The sequence below is a fragment of the Thalassophryne amazonica genome, chromosome 18, assembly GCF_902500255.1.
Source record: "Thalassophryne amazonica chromosome 18, fThaAma1.1, whole genome shotgun sequence".
Classification (NCBI taxonomy): domain Eukaryota; kingdom Metazoa; phylum Chordata; class Actinopteri; order Batrachoidiformes; family Batrachoididae; genus Thalassophryne; species Thalassophryne amazonica.
In genome coordinates this window covers 24,747,263-24,771,593 of record NC_047120.1, presented here as the reverse complement: position 1 = coordinate 24,771,593, position 24,331 = coordinate 24,747,263, and the positions used below count along the sequence as shown (strand labels likewise).

General features: G+C 43.0%; 1 protein-coding gene across 4 annotated transcripts in view; it reads left to right on the top strand.

Annotated features, from left to right (window-relative positions):
- The window catches only part of LOC117531055 (zinc finger MIZ domain-containing protein 1-like), a 319,309-nt gene that overhangs the window by 258,893 nt on the left and 36,085 nt on the right, over positions 1-24,331 (top strand). For 2 of the 4 annotated variants that reach the window (XM_034194068.1, XM_034194069.1), the window contains exon 5: positions 2,056-2,161. In XM_034194068.1, the coding sequence (XP_034049959.1) occupies positions 2,056-2,161 (106 nt within the window). Of the gene's footprint in view, positions 1-2,055; positions 2,162-18,591; positions 18,695-19,583; positions 19,658-24,331 lie in introns of those variants that run through there. The other 2 variants (XM_034194070.1, XM_034194071.1) reach the window with 2 other exon arrangements.

The following is a 24,331-nucleotide window of genomic DNA, read 5'->3' as shown; positions in this document are numbered from 1 at the left end:
CTGTGTTATTTCATTTGTTCTGCAAGTTGTCACGTCTCCAAATAGTGTATTCAAGTATAAAGTACACTCAGAAAACAGCTATCTGGTGCCCTTTTATTTAAACACTCTTAAATATGCTCCATCCTTGCAGGCAGGCAGATGCATGCTTTGACATGAACCTTGATTTGTACAGGAGGTGGGGGAGAATTTATTTTCTCTTTTTTCTTGGGTGGTTGTGTTTCAGCACCTTGGAAAGCGACCGGCAAATTTCATTCATACTGCAGCACACAGACACCTGCAGTAGTGTCACTGTGTGATGCCATCTATAATCACCCACTGAGAATGATTATAAAAGTAGTAATGATCGGTTGGGTGGCGAGTGGATGATTTTTGTGTACTGGCGGGTGATGATGATGAAAGAGCTGATCCGAGCATCACTCATATATCCTCATATATCCCAGGCTGACTCCAACTTGATGCAACATGCGAGCAATGTGTCTTTGTTTATAAATTAGATGGTGATTATTTGCAACCTTTAGCAGTCTGTCTGAGAGTGAGTTCGGGGACAGGGCACCTCCCGCCAGGTGACTTGTGCAGTTGCCCTGTGTTGGAATTTGGTTGCCTGGAGGTTGAGCGTGCAGCACCTCAACTGTTATCAAAATGACTCAGAGTAAATATAACAGTATTAATATGAATATTTGACACAGAAAGCAACAGCAAATAAGCTTCCATCATGGTCCATTGAACCATAATCACTTGATCAATGAGACCTTTTGATTTGATGACATGAATCAAAATAAATCACTTATCATCGTGGTGGTCTTGTGATTTCTAACATCAAGATCTTGATTTTAATATGGTTAATCGCGTTTCCCCGTTTTGTGATCAGATCTTTTTCTGTTGAAACACAGCTGGATCTAACAAATTAAAAGACTTAAATGAGCTCAGTACTGTATCTTTGTACTATTTTAATTTAGGCTTTTCCAAAAATCTTCTATCATTAAGTCTTTACTGCATTAAAGTTGTTACTCATATTTGTACAAATTAAGCTTGTTTTTGTTAATGCCATACATTATATTGTAATATACCTATGATGTTCATGTTTTTTAATAAATAACACAATTCCTGTCTTATGGCCCAGTCACATGGCACTTAACGAAGGGCAACGAAGCCCAAACGAAGAAATCTGAACTTTCGTTGACTTTCGTTGGCATCATTTAACCTTCGTGCATCTTCGTTCCTGCAGCTGGCGCTTCGTCAGCATTTTGAAACTGTTGAAAAATTTGAACGAATGCCAATCATCATATGCCGTGTGACCAGGCCATTATACACTGACCTTTAGACAGAGGTGAGAGTAAGTCACCATAAAGTCACTCTCAAGTCATCAATCAGCAAGTCCCAAGTCAAGTGTCAAGTCATAATGACCACAAAGTTTTCGCAAGCTGACTTGAGACTTGACTTGGGACTTGGAGACTGATGACTTGAGAATGACTTGACAGTGACTTTGCCCCACCTCTGCCTTTAGAACTGCCTTAATTCTTTGTGGTATAGATTCAACAAGGTGTTGGAAACATTCCTCATAGATGTTGGTCCATGTTGGTATGATGGCGTCACACAGTCGTCCATTCATCCAGTCTGTCCTTTCTCTCCTGACTTCTGACAACAAAGACATTTTCTTCCACTCAACTGCTGCCCCCTGGATATCTTCTCCTTTTTGGACCATTCTCTGTAAACCCTAGAGATGGTTGTGTGTGTAAATCCCAGTAGATCAGCAATTTCTGGAATACTCAGACCAGCCCATCTGACACCAACAACCATGTCATGTTTAAAGTTACTTAAATCCCCTTTCTTCAGCATTCTGATGCTCAGTTTGAACTTCAGCAAGTCATCTTCAACACGCCAAGATGCCTAAATGCATTGAGGTGCTGCCGTGTGATTGGCTGATTAGCTATTTGCGTTAACAATCAGACGTTACAGTCAAACGTTATCAACTGAACAGGTGTCCGTAATAAAGGGCCTTTGAGTGTAAAGTCAATTCTAGGCCAGAACCTGAGTCTTGTATCCTGTTTTATTCAGGTGGTGAGCCGAGTAGCCGCACAGCAGGGTTTCGACTTGGACCTGGGCTACCGGCTCCTGGCTGTGTGCGCCGCCAATCGGGACAAGTTCACTCCCAAATCAGCAGGTAAGACCAGAGTTTTCTGAGCTACTACCTCAGGTCATCTGCCCACACAGACCTGTCAAGACTCCAAGTTCCCACCTGCATTCCCACACTTTCCCACAAAACTGTAAAAAGATCCAAATACACCAGCAATATTCTCCATGAACTGTAACACATGGTGGATTTTTTGTGGTGTTTTTCTGCGCGTTTCAGAGTTTTAAGAGAACAACGTCATTCTTCTGTTTTATTCTTTAAAGTGCATGCAGCAGAGAGTTCTATTTGTCACCCGCAGGAAAAAACTCGTCTGTAATGACGCAACCTTGGTTTTGTACAGCGCCCTTAACAGAGTAAAGTGATGGATTATTGAGACAGATGCAGATAGTTAAATGCTGCTATCAATCTAGAGAAGCATCTCCAAGACTGATGGGAATAAAGATGTATATGCTGTCAGCAGCTCAGAAGATAACAGGAGTGTTTTGTGGTGTTTTTGCAGTTTGTGATTTGTGGTTTCCACCTGTCTTGCATTACAAGGAAAACGGGCTTGCGCAATTGCTTCTTTGTGCTTGTCTTAAGTCTCTCAGGACACAAGAGGCAGCCGAACATATTGTTTGAGTTTTCACTTTGTTTGCCTTTCTGATTTATTGCATTCATGGTTTTATATGTTGTTATATAAGGCTTCAGATGATACCATGTCGCTGTCAAGATGGAAATCTTTGTCTTTTTGCAATAAACTTGCAAATGTTTTTATACAGCTTCATGCTAAATCAAATGTCAGACCCTTTTTATGGGCTCAGAGAGATATATTATTATTTCATCTGCAATGGTAGTCATTTGGAAAGCAGTAAGTGCATGAGTCCAAGCCACATCACAAAGTGCATTTCATGGACAATTATGTACACGTATGAATATTCTGAGAGGAGAGTCAACAGAAACCGGTGAAGTCTTCTGCAAAGCTTCAACTCCCTGAAGGGGGTAGAATTCAGACCCAGTAAGAGGTTGTTTAGGCTCATTCTGACAGCCAGAGAGAGGACTCTTCATTGACACTCCCACAGGGCCCCAGGGGCACGATGCCACATCCAGCAGGGCCATTACCGAGCAACAGGAAAGGGAGTGAGTCAGATGTTTGGGCCACAATGGCAGGTCAGTCATCCAACACCACAGACAGACAAGTCAGTGTCTGTCCTCCACTGAGGAGGTTTTGAGAAGCAAGATGAAACTCGCTGAGAGTAAAACTACAGAGCCGGCAGTGGGGAATTTCACTTTGGATTTCATGCAGGGTCCTGTGGGAGTTGCTGTTTTGACGGTGATGCTTCAGATTTACTCACATGCATGTCTGTGTTGATCACGCAGCACTGACTCAGTTAACACCCAGGTGTCATTGATTCATTCATTTTCTGAACCCACTTACTCCTGTTAAGGGTCACAGTGCTGCTGGAGCCTATCCCAGCAGAGTGCATCCCAGACAGGCTGCCAGTCTGTCGCACATATGGACAGACAGACACATTCACAACAACGGCCAATTTAAAGTTTCCAGTTCACCTAACCTGCATGTCTTTGGTAGTGAGGAGGAAGGCGGAGCACCCAAAGGGAACCCCCACAAACACAGAGAGAACCGGTGTTCTGTCGAGGTGAGCTGCCCTATCGAATTGATATCCCCGTAGCGTAAATCGACAGTTACGTGTGCCGAGTTGAGCTCCCCCATCGTGCTGAGCTCCCCATCATCTAACAACAATATTTTGCTTTAAAGACAGCGTGTGCATGCAAGTCTTTACTTTTTAAATCAAAGACACACTTATGACTGTATTTTTATGTATTTTTTATGGGTTTTCTGTGGTAGTGAAGCTCATCTCAACAGGTAACCGTGTCCCGTGGAGATGAGCTTCACTGCGCAACTGCAGATGCACACCTTATCCGTCGAGTTGAACTCACCCACCGAAGAAAAGTAGAAAACTCACGTAAGTTTTGTCTTACATAAAAACACAATAATGTGTCTTTTCAATGTTAAAAAAGTAGAGACTTGCATGTACACACACTGTCTTTAAAGCAGAATATTGCCATTAGATGACGGGGAGCTCATCGCAACAGGGAAATGAGCATGCACAGTTGCGCGATAAAGAGAGGTAAATAAACTCGACGGGGGGAGGTGTTAAAGTCCAGTGGAGATCCTCTCGACGGGTAGATCATCTTGTCGGGATGCCGGCAAACTCCATACAGAAAGCACCAGGTGGGCAGCAATCCCAGGAACTTCTCAGTATCATGATGCCACCATGCTGCAAGGTTTCAAACATGCTAACTTACAGACAGGTGCAATCTCAACCCAGTTTTAGCTTTGATAAAATTTTGTGCACTCGGGTAGACACATCGCGAATTGCATTTTCATGAAGGCAAACATGTTAAATGGATAATATGCATTATATGCACATTTGAAAGACGCAGTCCTCATTACGCACATTAGCAGATCAGCATGCACTTTTTTTTTGTAGGAGCTATGGTGTTCCTGCACATTTTAACCCAAGTAAATCAGGCATTAAACGTCCAGTGAACATTTGAAACCACATCTTGTTTTCAGTCACTTCCTCCATCTTATCATCTACTCTGAACATCTGTTATAAGTGAAGAGTGAGATATCCATTTTGCCAGAAGGCACTGAGTCAGATGAATGTCCCATTTTAACCATGGGCGTGAGATGACATGCCGGCGGTCAGCGATTACATTTCTGTTCTGTCATCTGAATTCTTCTGCAGAACATGAAAGAAAATTGAGTGCTAAATTGTGCTGAGGAGAGTGCAAAACTAATTTCACTGGTAGGAAATCAATACACACAGTCACCTTACAGCTGAAACAGGTTGTATCTATGACAGGTCGATTCCTCAAAAAAACGCTTAACTGTTAAAAGCTCAGGTTTCAGAATTCATCATAGTACAGAAACAGCATTAGTGAAGGTTACAAATGATCTTCTTATGGTCTCAGACAGTGGACTCATCTCTGTGCTTGTCCTGTTAGACCTCAGTGCTGCTTTTGATACTGTTGACCATAAAATTTTATTACAGAGATTAGAGCATGCCATAGGTATTAAAGGTACTGCGCTGCGGTGGTTTGAATCATATTTATCTAATAGATACAATTTGTTCATGTAAATGGGGAGTCTTCTCACAGAGTAAGGTTAATTATGGAGTTCCACAAGGTTCTGTGTTAGGACCAATTTTATTCACTTTATGCTGCAGCTAGAGTACTGACGGGGACTAGAAGGAGAGAGCATATTTCACCCATATTGGCCTCTCTTCATTGGCTTCCTGTTAATTCTAGAATAGAATTTAAAATTCTTCTTCTTACCATATCACCCCAATAGAGTGCTTCCCTCTCAGACTGCAGGCTTACTTGTAGTTCCTAGGGTTTTTAAGAGTAGAATGGGAGGCAGAGCCATCAGCTTTCAGGCTCCTCTCCTGTGGAACCAGCTCCCAATTCGGTCAGGGAGACAGACACCCCTCTACTTTTAAGATTAGGCTTAAACTTTCCTTTTGCTAAAGCTTATAGTTAGGGCTGGATCAGGTTGACCCTGAACCATCCCTTAGTTATGTTGCTATAGACTTAGACTGCTGGGGGGTTCCCATGATGCACTGAGTGTTTCTTTCTCTTTTTGCTCTGTATGCACCACTCTGCATTTAATCATTAGTGAATGATCTCTGCTGTCTTCCACAGCATGTCTTTTTCCTGATTCTCTGCCCTCAGCCCCAACCAGTCCCAGCAGAAGACTGCCCCTCCCTGAGCCTGGTTCTGCTGGAGGTTTCTTCCTGTTAAAGGGAGTTTTCCTTCCCACTGTCGCCAAGTGTTGCTCACAGGGGGATCGTTTTGATTGTTGGGGTTTTTCTGTAATTATTGTATGGCTTTGCCTTACGTATAAAGCGCCTTGGGGCAACTGTTTGTTGTGATTTGGCGCTATATAATAAAATTGATTTGATTTGATAATATGTGTCGTGCTATAAACATAGTAAAAATGGGCACACTGCCCAGTTATATAATGTTGAGATTTTGTACAGTGAATTTTGATATTTAATGCAGCCCTAATCACTGAATGGCAACTGTGATGTTTTATGGCCCTGACTTGATGTTTTAAAGTCCTGACTCCCTATAAAACTGTTTTGTCTACCCAGCCTCACAATGCTCCACTGTGGAGAGAAGAAAAACTGTGTAAATAGACCGCAAACCCTGTGTCGTGGTGCAGCATCTGTCGGAGTCGTCGTCTTTGTCCCTTTATTGCAGTATCTCAAAAACTGTCTGATAACTTTTTCAAATTTGGCAAGGGCATAATATGGGTCATTGACATTGTTCCTGTCTAAAAATCATATTCGTAGATTCATTTGTTTGGAAATGGTGGCCATTTCTATGGCGAAAATAGCCATTTTAAGAACTTAAAGACAGTTTTCTCAAAAACTGTCTGATACCTTTTTTCTAATTTGTAAAGGGACTGATATGGGTCATTGACACATATTTCTTGTCAAAAAATTATTGTCATAAATTCGTCCATTTGGAAATGGCCATTTTTATGCCAAAAACAGCCAATTTGAGTATTTGAACCAAATTTTGTCAAAAGCTGTCTGAAAACGTTTCTTGTATTTTAACAGCTGACAATATTGGACACTGACATTGTTCCCATCCCAAAGTTATTTGCATGGATTTGTTTGTTTAAAATTGGTGGCCATTTTATGCCAAAATTGGCCATTTTGCTTTGGGCTTTAATTGAGCCGGTAACTGGAAGAAGACTTGTGGAGGAAGACTGTTGTGTGAAATTTAGCGAGCAGGTGAGAGACGCACTGGTTGGAGGGGAAGCAGTTTTGGACAATTGGAAAAGTACTGCAGATGTGGTGAGGGAGACAGCTAGGACAGTACTGGGTATGACATCTGGACAGTGGAAGGAAGACAAGGAGACTTGGTGGTGGAATGAAGAGGTCCAGAAACACATAAGGAGAAAGAGGTTGGCGAAAAAGTTGTGGGATAGTCAGAGAGATGAAGAAAGTAGACAGGGGTACAAGGAGATGCGGCGTAAGGCGAAAAGAGAAGTGGCAAAAGCGAAGGAAAAGGCATATTGCGAACTGTACAAGAAGTTTAATAGTAAGGAAGGAGAAAAGGACTTGTACCGATTGGCCAGAAAAAGGGACAGAGCTGGAAAGGATATGCAGCGGGTTAGGGTGGTAAAAGATGCACATGGTAATGTGCTGACAAGTGAGGAGTGTGTGCTGAGAAGGTGGAGGGAATATTTTGAAGAGCTGATGAATAAAGAAAATGAATGAGAGAAAAGGCTGGATGATGTGGTGAGAGTAAATCAGGAAGTACAAGAGATTAGTAAGGAAGAAGTGAGAGCTGCTATGAAGAGGATGAAGAGTGGAAAGGCAGTTGGTCCAGATGACATTCCAGTGGAGGCATGGCAATATCTAGGAGAGATGGCAGTAGAGTTTCTAACCAGATTGTTTAATAAAATCTTGGAAAGTGAGAGGATGCCTGAGGAGTGGAGACGAAGTGTGCTGGTTCCTATTTTCAAGAACAAGGGTGATGTGCAGAGCTGCAGTAACTACAGAGGCATAAAATTGATCAGCCACAGCATGAAGTTATGGGAAAGAGTAGTAGAAGCTAGGCTTAGAAAACAGGTGAAGATCTGTGAGCTGCAATATGGTTTCATGCCAAGAAAGGGCACTACAGATGCAATGTTTGCTCTGAGAATACTGTTGGAGAAGTACAGAGAAGGCCAGAAAGAGTTACATTGTGTGTTTGTGGACTTAGAAAAAGCTTATGATAGGGTGCCAAGAGAAGAGCTGTGGTATTGTATGAGGAAGTCTGGAGTGGCAGAGAAGTATGTTAGGGTAGTGCAGGACATGTACAAGAATAGTGTGACACCGGTGAGATGCGCAGTCGGAATGACAGACTCATTCAAGGTGGAGGTTGGATTACACCAAGGATCAGCTCCGAGTCCTTTCTTGTTTGCAGTGGCGATGGACAGGTTGATGGATGAGATCAGACAGGAGTCCTCATGGACTATGATGTTTGCAGATGACATTGTGATCTGTAGTGAGAGTAGAGAGCAAGTTGAGTCTAGTCTGGAGAAGTGGAGATATGCTTTGGAGAGAAGGGGAATGAAAGTCAGTAGAAGCAAGACTCATTACATGTGTGTGAATGGAAGGGAGCCCAGTGGAATAGTGCAGTTACAAGGAGTAGAAGTGGTGAAAGTAGATGAGTTTAAATATTTGGGGTCAACTGTTCAAAGTAATGGAGAGTGTGGTAAAGAGGTGAAGAAGAGAGTGCAGGCAGGGTGGAGTGGGTGGAGAAAGGTGGCAGGAGTGATTTGTGACCGAAGAATATGAGCAAGATGTTATGTTTCGGACGCGGGCGGAGAACCGACCCAGCGTTTGAAAGGAGCCAGCATAAAATAAGCAGAGCACGGTTCAAAGGATAACAGAATTTAATAAACATAACAGTGACGTGCTAAACAACTAAAACGTCCGCGGTCTGTTGAGGTGGAAACACGGCGCGCTCTTAACAGCGCAAACGGTCCGGAGCCACAGCAGTTCAGACCCAGGGACCCCGCCGACACCCCCCAGGTGGCCGCGACAAACCAAGTCTGTGAAGAAGAAAACATGAGGTGAGTCCAACTCCACACAGAGAGACACAACTCAAAGGTGCACGCAATCAGCAAACACTTCCTGGCTTAAAGCTATACATCAGCTTCTCACCCTGCAGGCACGGAACAACTCAGTTCAAATCTCCACTGCAGCAGAAGCTGATTAGACAATTAGCATAATGTGACAGCTCACTAACACAAGGTGTGAGGGACACCTAATCCACTGTCATTACTTCATAAAAGTCACCAAAACCAAATTACCTCAGGAAGTGTGCTGAAGAGCGTGAGACCTCACCCAATCCTCCTTCACAGACTGTGGCGTCAAACCTGGAGCAGTCTCTGCGTCCGTGATGGTGAGATTGTTCTCCTGACGTCGATCTCACACGTCTGCTCACAAGGTCGAGTCTCTGGCAATCACACACTGTGCATTCAAGGTTTAAATGCAGCAATCTCTGATTAAGACAAAATACACCACAGCTGTGAGTCCTGATGACCTGCATGTGATAACAAGCCTCAGGTGTTCAGGGTGAGGTCCTGATGCTCAGCCACTCAGTCCTGAATGCATACCACCTGGTGGGAGAAACAGAAAACAAAAACCAAGCCAGCCAAACACCCCAGCCCACAACACAAGAGTGAAGGGGAAAGTTTACAAGACAGTAGTGAAACCAGCTATGTTGTATGGTTTAGAGACGGTGACACTATCAAAAAGACAGGAGACAGAGCTGGAGGTGGGAGAGCTGAAGATGTTGAGATTCTCTTTGGGAGTGACGAGAATGGACAAGATTAGGAATGAACATATCAGAGGGACAGCTCAGGTGGGACGGTTTGGAGACAAAGCCAGAGAGGCGAGATTGAGATGGTTTGGACATGTGCAGAGGAGGGACCCAGAGTATATAGGGAGAAGGATGCTGATGATGGTGCCACCAGGCAGGAGGAGAAGAGGGAGGCCAAAGAGGAGGTTTATGGATGTGCTGAGGGAGGACATGCAGGTGGTTGGTGTGACAGAGGAAGATACAGAGGACAGGATGAGATGGAAACGATTGATCTGCTGTGGCGACCCCTAATGGGAACAGCCGAAAGACAAAGAAGAAGAACTCACAGGACCCTTGGCACTCCAGTTCCATTCTTTATGACTTTTTTCATAGTTAATCTTCATTTTCTATTCAGTTTTGTGGTTTTATCATGCACAAATGAGCATCCTTGAGCACAGAATATGTCCAGGCCAATAATCTATTGACCCCTAATATGCATATTACCGAGAACCGGTAATCAGTCAACCCCAGGCCGATAATCAGTTGACCCCTAATATACATATTACCAATAACCGGTAATCAGTCAACCCCAGGCCAATAATCTGTTGACCCCGAATATGCATATTACCGAGAACCGGTAATTGGTCAACCCCAGTCCGATAATCAGTTGACCCCTAATATACATACTGCCAATAACCGGTAATCATCAACCCCAGGCAGTTGACCCCTAATATACACATTACCGATAAAAGGTAATCGATCAACCCCTGGCCGATGATAGGTCAACCCCTAATATACATATTACCAATAACCGGTAATCGTCAACCCCAGGCCGATAATCGGTTGACCCCTAATATACATATTACCAATAACCGGTAATCGGTCAACCCCTGGCCGATAATAAGTTGACCCCTAATATACATATTACCAATAACCGGTAATCGTTCAACTCCTGGCCGATAATCAGTTGACCCCTAATATACATATTACCATTAACCGGTAATCGTCAACCCCAGGCCAATAATCGTTGACCCCTAATATACATATTACCAATAACCGGTAATCCTCAACCCCAGGCCGATAATCAGTTGACCCCTAATATACATATTACCAATAACCGGTAATCGGTCAACCCCAGGCTGATAATCAGTTGACCCCTAATATACATATTACCAATAACCGGTAATCATCAACCCCAGGCTGATAATCAGTTGACCCCTAATATACATATTACCAATAACCGGTAATCGGTCAACCCCTGGCCGATAATTATTTGACCCCTAATATACATATTACCGGTCTGACTGATTATCGGCACCAATAATCAGTCAACCCATAGTTCTCAACACTGGGGCACCAATGTGTAGCATCATGCCAACAGAAACACATTACATGGGCAAAAGGCCATAGCTGACAATAACATGAAATTAAGGCTCTTTTGAGGTATCTACAATCAAGGACATACCATAATCACAGCTTACGAGGTCTGTCCATAAAGTATCGTACCTTTTTATTTTTTTTAAACTATATGGATTTGATTCATGTGTTTTCATGTCAGACAAGCTTGAACCCTCGTGCGCATGCGTGAGTTTTTCCACGCCTGTCGGTGACGTCATTCGCCTGTGAGCACGCCTTGTAGAAGGAGTGCCCCCCCCACCCCTCATCGGATTTTCATTGTCTGGAAATGGCGGAATGATTTGGGGGTTTTTTTCCATCAGAATTTTTTCAGAAGCTGTTAGAGACTGGCACCTGCAAACCATTCGAAAAATTTATCTGGCTTTCGGTGAAAATTTTCACAGAGAATAAAGACTATTACTACAACTTTAAGGACGGCCCACAATGACGCTCAGCGCGCCGTGCTCCGAGCCGTGACGACAGGCACGAACCACCGGATTATTTCTAAACGGATGGCTGTGTGGAACTGGGACCATCGTGTGCACTTTCTCTGGTTATCACAAGAGCTGGACATCAACCATTTTCCGGCAGATTTCACTTTTAACAAGAGATTTTGTCGTGGAAAGCCGCGCGGAGGCTTTGTGCGTCACGACCGATTCGCTGTTCGAGCGAGACAAAGAATGCCTCCGTTTCGGTGTGTCAGAGGACAAGTTCGGATATGCCCAGCTCTCCACAATTTCTCTTATAACTCACTCGACTGGTAAGCATTGAAAGCCGAGATAGGCATGTCGCAACTTGTCCTCTAACACACCGAAATGGAGGCGTTCTTTGTCTCGCTCGAACAACGAATCGGTCATGATGCACAAAGCCTCGGCGCGGCTTTCCATGACAGAATCTCTTGTTAAAAGTGAAATCTGCCAGAAAATGGTTGATGTCCAGCTCTTGTGATAACCAGAGAAAGTACACACGACGGTCCCAGCTCCACACAGCGATCCATTTAGAAATAATCCGGTGGTTCGTGCTTGTCGTCGCGGCTCGGAGCGTGGCGCGCCGAGCACCATTGTGGACCGTCCTTAAAGCTGTAGTAATAGTCCTTATTCTCTGTGAAGCCCGTAAAATTTTCACCGAAAGCCAGATAAAATTTTTTAATGGTTTCCAGGTGCCAGTCTCTAACAGCTTCTGAAAAAATTCTGATGGAAAAAAACCCCAAATCATTCCGCCATTTCCAGACAATGAAAATCCAACAACGGGGCGGGACCACTCCTTCCACAAGGCGTGCTCACAGGCGAATGACGTCACCGACAGGCGTGGAAAAACTCACGCATGCGCACGAGGGTTCAAGCTTGTCTGACGTGAAAACACATGAATCAAATCCATATAGTTTAAAAAAAAATAAAAAGGTACGATACTTTATGGACAGACCTCGTATTTGCATTAATGCTGATTTATTTCAGGATAACTCTTCATATTTAAGTGAACTTTATGTGTATGAGAGCTTTTATGCATTGATTGCAGGAATTTGATTATTTAGTAAACTAGAATGCAGATTGCACATACACTTCCCATAGAATTGCAGTGCCGTAGTACTTTGGACCCAGAGGTCAGATTTTTTTATCACTCAGCCATGGAAAGGTCTCACATTCACACACAGTAGGTTAGACACACACACAGTGCTGCAGGGCTGTAATTTTTTCACCCCAGAGTTTTCCACACCAAAACCTTTTTTCTTCTCCATGTTTGTCTCTTTTTGCACTCTGTGTGTTCCAACATGTAGTTTGTGTGGCTTTTCCAAAATAGAAAATAACATGGAAGTCGAAAAACATTGTTGGTGGCCGAGACCGTTTGACTCTCAGCGGCAGCTGAAAACTGCATCCAAATAACGTAGAGGCAGATTTAAGCATTAGCCCTCTTTATTTATTAACATTTAGCTTACATTGACCCTGTTTCACCCAGGTTCAGTTCAAACACTCAACATTCCTGCAGTGAGACAGCAGCGCTAACCGCTGTACCAACGATGCAGCCGTCGTCTCATCAAAGCCTCCTTCAGCTACCATCTCAGGGACAGCTGTCGCCCAAAACAGCCAGTCCATGTTTGCCACATTTGAAGGTCTCTCACTTGGTTCCAGACCAGGTAATTTGTGAAGCAAGTCCAACTGTGGCCACAGAGATGCAAATACGCCTCGCCTGACAATTGGTCAGTCGGTGAGAAGTACGAGGCAGCGTGTAGGTGGATGTTATGATTTCCAAGGAGCACCAATTTCCTGTTTATGAAAGTTTAAGAAGGAGTTTTTGTGGGAAAGAGACAGAAATAAAAACAAAACTGGCACGCTACTTTGATGAGCAAATGGGAAGTAAGAAAGCTGAAAATACTTAGTCCAATAATGGCCTCAGTGTTGAGGTGCAGTTCTCTTCTGTGGTTGTCATAGAAGAATGTACCAATGTGAATGCACAGGCATGGGAGTTTGTACATTGGCGTCTTCTTGCTTTGGCGCTTGTAACACAACCAGATGTCACTTTTTGTCCTTTAATGACTTTCAGATCATTATGCCTGCTGTCCTGTGCTGGCGATGACTGGATGTCTTTGGTACTGCGTCTCCTTCATGCTTTTGGAATGACTTGGATAACTATAACATTATGGTTATATGGTGCATTTTTCCGAGCATGATCCAGTGTGCAGTTTCCTCATTGTTGAGAACTCCAGGAATTGGACAAGTCTATGATGACACCTACATATCACCTGGTTGTGACAGATGGATTTACAAGAGATGGGAATGAACTGGTTGCCTGCTTGGGTGATTGCCATCAAGTATTCAAGTGGCGTAGATGCAGAAACCCATGGCAGCAGTCCATGTTGTTCCTCCCATGATTTATCAGTGCTAAACCACTGGCAAATGCACAGCTAGTTTTTGTGGTGTAGAAGATAAGAGCTTGACTGAAAAGGGCCACAATGAAATCAAGGGCCACATTTACCAAATGTCTTACTTTAGCCAGGGGTCTTCCTGAATTACACTAAAAGTTCCAAGCTAAGAGTTTCACCTGAAAACCTCACAAAGCTGCTGAGAGCAACTTAAGGGAATGTGCGGAGTTGACTCTTTTGGTATGAATGATGATGGTCTTGCTGTGTCCAGTGTGACTGGATCACAGGTACTGATCATGTTGATATGATAGCTACAATGCCCTGAAAAGCCATTTCCTAATTAATAGAAATATTTAACACAAAGCAAAGGCAACCTGAGGAACACAAAATAGGTTTAAATATAATTTTATTCATGAATAAAGACTAGATAATTTTATTGCTTTACCTGTGTCGTTAGTAATTCCATAAATACACAAATAGGTTAAATAACTGAATTCAGGTGGACTAGATACATTCATGAGCAGCCTATTCTACAAAAAAAAAATTGGAGCAAAACATATGAAAAATGCTGCATATTTTTTGTGTTGATTTTGTACATATCCCGTGTATTTTCCGCCAGGAGGCAGTAATGTCATCACTGACACCTAGATGGTGGATGACCAGAGCTAGATTAAAATGATAAGCTATCTGTTCCTCATTAAGTTGGAGCATGATATCAAAAGGTGGATTGGGAAACGTCTGCTGCTGTACCGAACTATCATGGTGAAGAAAGACCTGAGCCATGGAAATGAGATTCCTCTGTGGTGGGTATCTGGGTTTGCACTCTGGGACAGGGTGAGAAGCTTGACTTTCCAGGAGAGACTAGGAGTAGAACTGCAGCTTCTTCCCATTCAAAGGAGTCAGCTGAGGTGGTAAAGGCATCTGGTGAGGATTCCCTCTGGTCATCTCCCAAAGGAGGTCTTCCAGCCATGTCCAACTGGGAGGAGGCTCCTGAGAAGACCCAGGACGCGCTGGAGGGATTACTGTAATTTCCGGACTTATAGAGCGCACCTGAATATTAGCCACACCCACCAGTTTTAAAAGGAAAAAGGAAATTGTACATAAATAAGCCGTACTTGTCTATAAGCTGTGGGCCTCACAGAAAGATGTTAGACAGAAAGATTTTTAAACTTTTAATTACTGTAAATACATACCATAAATGCTTTTTCCCCTTGAAGTGTTACACATAAATATTGACACACACATCACCCAGCTTGCACACGGTGTCTCTGCTCCACAAGGAGAATTGCATAATTTTAACTTTTTCTTGAGATTTCATTGCGTTCAGCCAAGATCGGATGGAGTCTGTGGTAAATGAGACATTAATGAGGCACTGTGACTTTTTTGACTTGTTGCGCCAAGACAGAAAACCGGTTTGGAAGGGTGGGGGGAGAAGGCTCCACTCCGCTGACTGATCTGACGGAGCAACTGTGCCGCAAAGTACCGGGACTTTTCTACACTAAAACGAATGGGTAAGACCTTATATTTACACCGAGCGCAGCTTTCAGGAAATCAGTTGACAGCATCAATTTGGACTTAGAAAAAAGCCTGTAAAAATCCATAAATTAGCTGCGTCATTGTAAAAGCCGCAGTGTTCAAAGCGTGTGTAAAAGTAGCTTCTAATAGTCTGGAAATTACGGTATATTTCCCAGATGGCTTGGGAACATCTTAGGATCTCCCAAGAAGAGTTAAAGTACTTGGCCTAGGATTGGGAAGTGTGAGATGAGATGATAAGTGTCAGAAAATGAATGAATGACTAAACCTAATCCTAAACGTAACCAAAATGCAGGCACCCGTTTCTGAAAGTTTTATGCACAGTGTGCATTGTGAATGCATTCAGGACTTTGTAGGAATATGCACAAAATGTAGCGCTTTACTTGTTGTATTGTTTAATACAAAATTCGTCATGGGAATGTGTTGTCACTGTTAAACACCATCAGCCCTGCTCAGTCAAATCAGCCCTTAAATAGAACTGGTTCAATAGCCAAATTACAGAGGGCAACCAATGAAGTTGAGAACAGCCCTGTCTGAAAAAGCTAACTGAAGCAGAGAAACAAAGCAAATCAACCAGCCCATATTACAGTGAGGGCAGAGAGTGACATGTTAGCATGAACAGGAAGGCATTAATGGACTAAAGGAGACAATTGGTTTATGGAAGGCATGCCATGATTCTGAAAAGTGTTGCATAAAATTACAATCCACTTAAAGAATATTTTACTTTCCTGAAAATAATCATGCATACAACATGCACTGTGCACCATCAAGAGAAATATTGTGGACTTCAGGACGTATTAGAGTTGTGGAATGAGTATTATATCCCCCTCACATTTAGCCACATTTCCACAGCTTCTGAAAAAAACTGGGAGGACATAGTAAGAAACACAGTAGTAACTGTTAAGGGCATAATGTATTCTCCATGGACGTGGAGGACATGGAGGATGTGTCAAACTTTGTACAGGTTCAGAAAATATGCAGTGAGGATGTGGTCAAATCAGGATGTAGCAAGAACTAAATAAGGATCTACTAATGACTGCATTGACATATTAATGACATAATTAAATCTATTAGGGACTTAATTGGTGTAGTACATGTGTGGAGCGAACAGGCTCACACACCAGCAGTCTTTGGGCTGCTTTGTGAATAAAATGAGCTGTTCGCAGTCCATGGTGCTGAATGAAGCAAACAAAAAATTTTTTTTTTAATTCTCCCCCACCTCCTCATACAAATGGAGGTTTACTTCAAAGCCCACCCATACACACAGAGCATATTTGTGTTTTTAATAAACAGGCAGGAAAACTGGATTGTTAGTACTTGTTTGTAGAAAGCTAGCTTGAACTGTAGTTCATTGTTTAACCTATATGTTGACACAAGAAAACTTGCAGAATGCAAAGCAAAGAGTGTGATGCAGTATTGATATAGACAGAATGGATATAATGAGAATGTGATGTACTCGTGTGATTGTTTGTAGTAAGGACGTCGTACGAATGAATTGCATACAGTAATCACATGATCATGTGCAGGCTGAAAAATTAGTGGGAAATTGTGAGAACTCATGCTGTGAGAACATGGTAGAGCCTTAATCAGGATAAAGCACAGACGTGAAAATGGCACATTTTTTTTCTATTTTTACCACATTCCTGGTTCATTCATCAAAATTTTCAGCACGTAGTCTGGTCTTCATCATCTTTGTTTGAGTGTGACAGGGCCTTTAGTCAGAACAGTTCCACTTATGATGGTGTGCTGTGCGCTACAGGTGTGACATCTCAATGTGTGGTACAGTTTCTCCTGGAGCTGCTGAAAAAGTAAACGATGACCACATGCATAACTAGTGCTAATTCTGGGAGGATGTGGTTATGAGTTCTAGTTTCAGTTGAACTTGCACTGGGAATGCACCCCTAGTGTCAGGACTGACACAACCACAATTCTGGGGATTTTCTTTGAATTTACATTGTTCCGACATGCCCCTTTCTCTCATGAAAGTGTTGCCAGGTCTGCACTTTATAAGCCAGTTAGTAGACAAGCCAGAGTAAACCATTTCATCCCGTTTTTGCACTTTTTTTGCATCTATTCTTAAATGCAGTTCGACATGGATGTTGAATAATTCTGAACTGATTCACAATTGTCAAAAATCAATTTTATAAATGTTAATTGTGTGGGTAGGAACACGGCTGCAGGCACCTTTCATGTTCCTAATTTAAACCTGTGTTTCTCTTTTTTAGTCAAGTAATTTTTTTAACCAAATTAATTTTATGACACACTTTGCAACAAAATGTGGAGTAGACGGATGTGTGTGGATACCGAAAAACCACCTGTATTTGGACTATATGTGACACACCACGAAACAAGACGCAACTAGCAACAAGTTCCAACTACATCTGAACACAGTTTTCACTTTGATATCGACAAAAACAAAGTAAAATTTTTTTTAGAATTAAATCATGCTGTGCTGATATTCCTGCTCACTATTCCAGCTCACAATGATTGACAGGAACTTGCAACTAGTGAAGGTGCAGGGCTGTAAATCACACACTTAGATGATCCCGAGCACCAGAGAGCAAATAGAGATTGGGGAGAGTGGAGATAAGAGCCCATCTGTCCTTCCTGTGTAGTGTTCACAATTCTGGGTCTGTGGCAGCAGGACGTTAACCTCTGTAATTTTCAGCACAATATTGCTGACATTATAAGACGATCACTGCATAATTATAAACAATGATTTCCCTTTTCTGTGTAATTAAATGCTTGTTATTGTGTTTCATCTGCAGATCATTTGCCCGTTTAGGTTTGAGATGACTGCAGAAGTTATCAGCCGCAGCTTCACATGGTCCTTCTGTCCACCGCTTACACGATGTTCTATATTTGTGTAATTATTTATCCAAAAAGCTTGCTCAGGGCTAATGTGTGCTCACAGAGGAACGTGGTTTAATTGGCCCCTCCCTCTTCGGCTGCCATGATTCCAACCCTGCGTGCATCAGGAAGCCACAATGCACAGCCTCCTCCGCCTCCCCCTCCTCCTCTCCGTGCCCCTTAATTACAATGGCTTGTTTGATGGGTTAAGTTGACACTATGCAAGACAAGGAAATCGCTGCTTCACGCGCCGAACCCGCACCGTTTTCGTCATCTCTCTCGTAACAAATGCTGCTGTAAAATCAAATTGATTTGGGGGCTTCTTTGACTCGTTGCTCTGGACCGGGGCCAAGATGCAGGCTGTCGAGCACTAGGCACCACCCCCTTGCAAGTTTGAAATGTGAGCTGCCTGCATTTTTTCCTTTTCCCTCCTCCCTCCTTCCCTCCCTTCTGGCGAAGTGGCTGTGGCTGCTTCTGTGTGATGTGTGTATTGGGAGAGCAAGCAATGGATCACTAGACAGAAAAAGAAGATACATCAATAACAGCTGCATATATCTGAGGTGAGGAGATAAGCATTTGGTTCTCTCCCCCTCTCTCTCTCTGTCTGTCCTCCCCCCTCCCCTATACCCCCCCTCTCGCTCTCTCTCTCTCTCTCTCTCTCTCTCTCTCTCTCTTTTTAACCCTTTCCTTCTTCCAGAAGCCGGCTCCAAATTTCATTGAATAATTTCGGGCGATGCGCGCTTTTCTTCCCGGCCACAGACGTGTGTCCTCCTCCTGGCTGTTTCTTTTTTTTTTTTCCTTTTTTTTTTTTTTGCAGCTTATCCCTATTTTCCCTCTCATCGTCTCTGGGGTATTTGTTGCTTGAGTGCAAAGAAGCCGGTGGCAAGTACAGCAGGAGCCCATTAGCAATGACTCCATCTGTGATTGGTTTTGCCTGCAAAAACGGAGAGCGCAGCCATGAATAATTGATGCGTATTGTGCAGTCAGTCAGTGGACACACAGGGAGAGAGGAGAGGAAAACAGAGAGGAGCTGCTGCCCCGAGACACCCAGGGAAACCGGGGGGGGGGGGGGGGGTTAGAGAGAGGAGGGTGGGAGCGAGGGATAGAGATACAGACAGACAGAAGGAGAGAAAGCTTTAAAATAGCTGCTGGCTTCAGTCGTGCAGAGATTAAGTCTGCCCTGCATCGCCTTTTGTATTGCTGTTGCAGAAAACTGTTTGCAGACACAAGTCCCCCTCGTTTGCAGTGTGAGGAGTCAGAAAAAAGCAGGGACATGAGTCTGGTTGAAATGCGGGTGGCATTTTAGACGTGTGGAGGGGAGAGGGGGGCTGTGAGCTGTCAGAAGGAGGAGACGACAGTTGAAGATGTTTTTTTTTGTGCAGAGACTTTTATTTAGTAGAGGGGAGGAAGGTGGATCTGCTGGCACCGTCGCCGCCGCCACCGCCGCCACTGCTGCTCCTGAGAGGAACTTAATGCTATTTTACCCCCGGGGGTTGATTCCTGTGTTTTCAGCCCTATCGGTGGTAGGTGTAGGCTGGCAGGCGGGCGCCCCGCCACGTCTAAGACTAACGGAATGGGGTTTGACAGTATGACGAGTGCCTCGCAGCACTCCGCCTTGATCGAGCTGCAACAGCTGACTGCTGCATTTGACCCACTTACAGCTCACACAGAAGGGGTCAAATGGCCTTGATTATCTGCCGGAGTCGCGCTGACCTACTTGAGGCGGCGTTTTACACCAGACTCTCTGCAGTTTATCTCACCAGCTCCCATTGGTGTCATGCAGTGCGACTATTCAGCCTCACTTACAGAGTGAAGAAAAACAGTGTTTTGGTTATTTGTTGTGGATCAGTTGACATGTTCAGTTGGAAGGCAGTGTTTTTCAGTCACACTTCAGGTTCCTGTTGTCCAGTTGTTAGCGCTGTTGTAAAATGAGTAGGCTTCTATGATCATGTTTGCCTCTATGTAACTTTGTAGGATTTTTAACAGGATATCTTAACAAAGCTCACCGTGATTTTGTTCAAATTTTGCAGATGCATTAGTGCTATGGATGGGAAGAAGTGATTTAATTTGAGTGAGGATCAGTCAAACACCATGCTATTAGGCTGGAAAAAAGTTAATTTTATGGAAAATAGGTCAGATATTTTATTGTTGGTGAAGTTGACTGTTTAAAAGCCTGTTTTCTTTGATATGTGGTTGTGCTCTCTGAGCACCTTTGTTCTACAGCAGTTAGTTTATTTGCCTCTCAGTTCTTATGTCAGCAGTGCTACTTGACTGAGGGACATATTTAACTAGAAGAGCACTTCATGAAGAGCATACCTTCATTTTCATTTTTTATCTTATGGGGGATTGTCATGGGTTTGCAACCCACTGCCATACCAATTGCAATACCAAGGTACACAACTCATGTCAGGACCTGTCAAATGTATTTATTGCATCAAACACTACATATGTACAAGTAAAAAAAAAAAAATCTGTTTTCCGCTCATTTTGTCGACCCCTGTATTGCTGTGACACTGGTGACCTTGGTCTTCAAGGATCTGGCCGGAGGAATTCCGACTTGAATGGCTATTACACTTTTGTGTTGCAGTTGCCTTTAACGTAACCGTGATTCAAATGTATCACCTGTAACTCTAACATGTCAGATCAAAGATTATTCTGATAATAAAGCTTTACTGGACAAGACCTCACCTTGCTGCTCCACTGTTTCACCTCAGGGAGCTCTGGTGGCAGCTGTCCACTTTGTGCTCTAACAGGTTGGCGTTAATCCATTAACTCACAGAAATATGTTCAGTTGCTGTGTGTGTGGTGCAGTCTAGTTTAAAGGGAAGAACAGGTCCCACTCTGATGTTCGGAGTACAACGTGCCCATGGTTAATGAAGGCGGGAAATGTAACCCCTTTGCACCAGTATTTCCCACCGCTGAAATAGTATTGTGCACTTGGAACTGCCTGAAATGGACTTGCACCCTTTGTGCAACTTGGTTTTGCATCTGGCATCAGGATAAAGCCCCGAGACTTACAATCATTCAGTAAGACTGGAAGCACCAGGGCCTTGACCACTTGGAGCTTTGTGCATCTGTAAAGATGTCAGCATCTTAAAGCACCTCTACCTAGCGCCCTAATGACTTTGCAAGTTCTTCCAACACGTCTGCAACCTCATAGACTGGGCTCCCCGAAGTGTCACTGCCAATGAATGCACAAGTCCAACACTTTAACCACATACACATTAACCACATTCAGATATTTGAGTGAAGGAAGTCATTGAAGGCTTGATCTTACCCTTGATCCAGCCCAATCAGAAGTCTAGGCACTGACGCCTCACTGTTGCATTTATTGCATCCATCCATTCATTACAGCATTGTCCATAATGTGAACATCGGTGAACATTTCCCCCCAATAAAGGCACTCAAGTTGCTGGACTCAACAATTTTAACCAACACTCCGGCCATTCCAGCACTGAACATAGATGGATGAGGTGGAGATGTGGTCAATAGGGGACTTATTGGGCATTAAACCAGATCACTGAGCAGCAAGCAGCTGGCACTGAATTCTGTTAAGAATGATTCTTGCAAGTACCTTTCCCAGGAGCAGAGAGCACTGTAAGACCTCTGTAGTTATTGTAATCGATATTATCACCTGTTCCTTTCTAGAGAGGTACAAGTCCTTTAGTCCAATTTTTGGGATGATACCTGTTTCCAAAATGGAAGCCAAAATTCTTGCAATGCCAGAAGGCCAGTATCACCTCGGGCCTGAAAACGCTCAGCAAAGATCCCACAGATCTCTGCAGTCCCCCACCCCCCAAGATGTTCATATCTTAATACCTCATGTGTTATTATATGTTAACATCTCAAGTGATTATGAATTGCACAACTTTCCCAGACTCCAAGATGACACATTGCATCAGTTTGTTTCAGCTGAACAATTCTCCCGACCTAAAAAAAAAGTTGTAATTTCAGAGAAAAGTAGCAAATCCTCAAATTTGAGAATCTGGAATCAGGAATTGTTTGTTTCAAAAATTGCTTTGAACATAAGATTGTTTTAAATAATATTGTATTATTTTATATTGGACTGTTGCTTAATTGAATCATCATTTCAGATAGGCTGTTACACCAACACGCCTCTCTTGTTGGCTTGGGAAATGCTTGGAAATTTATTCCAGCTTTCAGTCAACATGCAGATTAATTAAGACTCAGAGTTAAGCTTGACATTCTTTCTGCAAATAAAGGCTGTGTGTCCTGTTTTGTAACCTATTGTAACTTTTATTTGATTGTGAGTCACTCTATTCTTTTGTATAACAGCACCGCTGAAGCCGTTATACCCAGTCAGTGCGTAAAGCGCGGTACATTTGACCACAAACCACAAATTTCATTCCCCATCATCACAAATTCATCACTAAGAGCTTCCAAGTATTCAGCTTCCCTTTGATCACTTAAATCTTGTAGCAGCATCACATAATCCAGTAATTACTCATTGGAAGAGTACCTCACATGTTCACACTGATCTTGGTGGGACTTGTTTCAGGCACTTCATTAAAGAAATTCATGAATACTGCTCTCGGAATACATTCATTGATGTTTTTTATGCTTTCTTGGTTTTATGACACATGTATTTGTTTTTTTTTTCTTTCATTCTTAATGTTGCTAGTTAAATCCAGATTAGAGTATATTACAGCTGCCTTGAATTGGGTCTGGAAAAGAAACCATTATGTTCGGAGAGGTACCAAAAAAGAGGCGGAGCAAGTAGATAATACCGACTACCAGAGCAAGAATTTTAGCTGAGGAAGCTTCTGCGGTTTGAAGCGAAACGTCCTCGCGTCAAGCAACCCAGTCCAGTCGAAGATTCAAGCTTCTCTACTATGGAACCCACCTGGACAACTGAGAGCCTACACAGAAATAGTGATAAATAGGATTAAAAAAAAAACTATTGATAACTGTCTCTGTAACTGTGTATACACAACATAGAATACATAAATAAAGGGCACGGGATATTGCACATATGAAGATGCTACAAGGATAAAGTTGCTACCAGATGCTATAGTGTATTCATATCCTACATTCTATATTTCACAGTTGTTTCTTTCAATTTGTATTTAACTTGTCTTATGGTGGTTGGATAAAAACTGTCCCTGAATGTCTGAGTGTTTTGCACCTCAGGCTACGGTACCGTCTACCTGATGGCAGGAGGGAAAACACTTTGCTAAAGGGATGTGAAGTGTCCCTGATTATCCTTCTTGCCCTGGACAAGCAGTGCTGTTCTGCCAGTTCACCAGTGGTTAGCAGCCTTGCACTAATATTCCTCTGTGTAGGACTAAAAAAAAAAAAAAAAAAAAAAAAAGCCCTAAAATGCCCACGTGCATTTTAGAGTCAATCATCCTGCACTACAAGGTAGTAAAAGGTACCCTTCTGCTGTTGTTTCTGGTTTCCTCTTTAATTTCAAAGTACTTGGTTGTACATTTTCAAACATTCTATCTTGTTTTATATTTTCCAAGTCATGAATACATTAGTTTGTTGCATTTTTACCATCCACATCATTCTTTATACAAAGTAACAAAGCACAAATCAGTTGTGGGTTCAGTCACTGAACCTTCAGTGTTTTTGCTTGCAGATCGCAGAAAAATGCTAGTAAAAGGAAGCGCCTTTGGCGCCTCGCTTGTTTTTTCTTGAATCGCCATAGCATCTCCAAGATCCAAGCTGAAAGTGCTTGTTGATTTGGCACACGTTTTACACCACACTCTGTTCCTGACACATTACACATTACATGGAGAAACGGGCAGGGTTTGAACCAGGAGCCTTCCGCATTGAAACCGATTGCACTGACCACTTGGCCACACCCCTTAAACTCCAGCAGCTACAGGTTGTGGCTTTGTTGATGCTGTACAGAACAGACAGTGGCTGCAGCCAACTTAATCCGTGTTCATCATAGTCCTGAGTGGGCACACAGTACAATCTGTAGACATACTGTAATATGCATTATTGAATATTAGATATCCATGTTACATTGTGGCTAATTTTGAAGGCTTGTGTGGTTGCCGCAAAAGTCTGGACTAAAATCTGGTTCTGCCCAAATCCCACCCAAGAGATTTGGGTCTTGGATGTTGCCATGGATGTCTTACATGTCAATCACCTGAGTGGAAACATCAGACGTGCTGCCAAATGCTGGTCTATTGAGGCAAGATGGGGATGGAGAAACTGTTTATCGT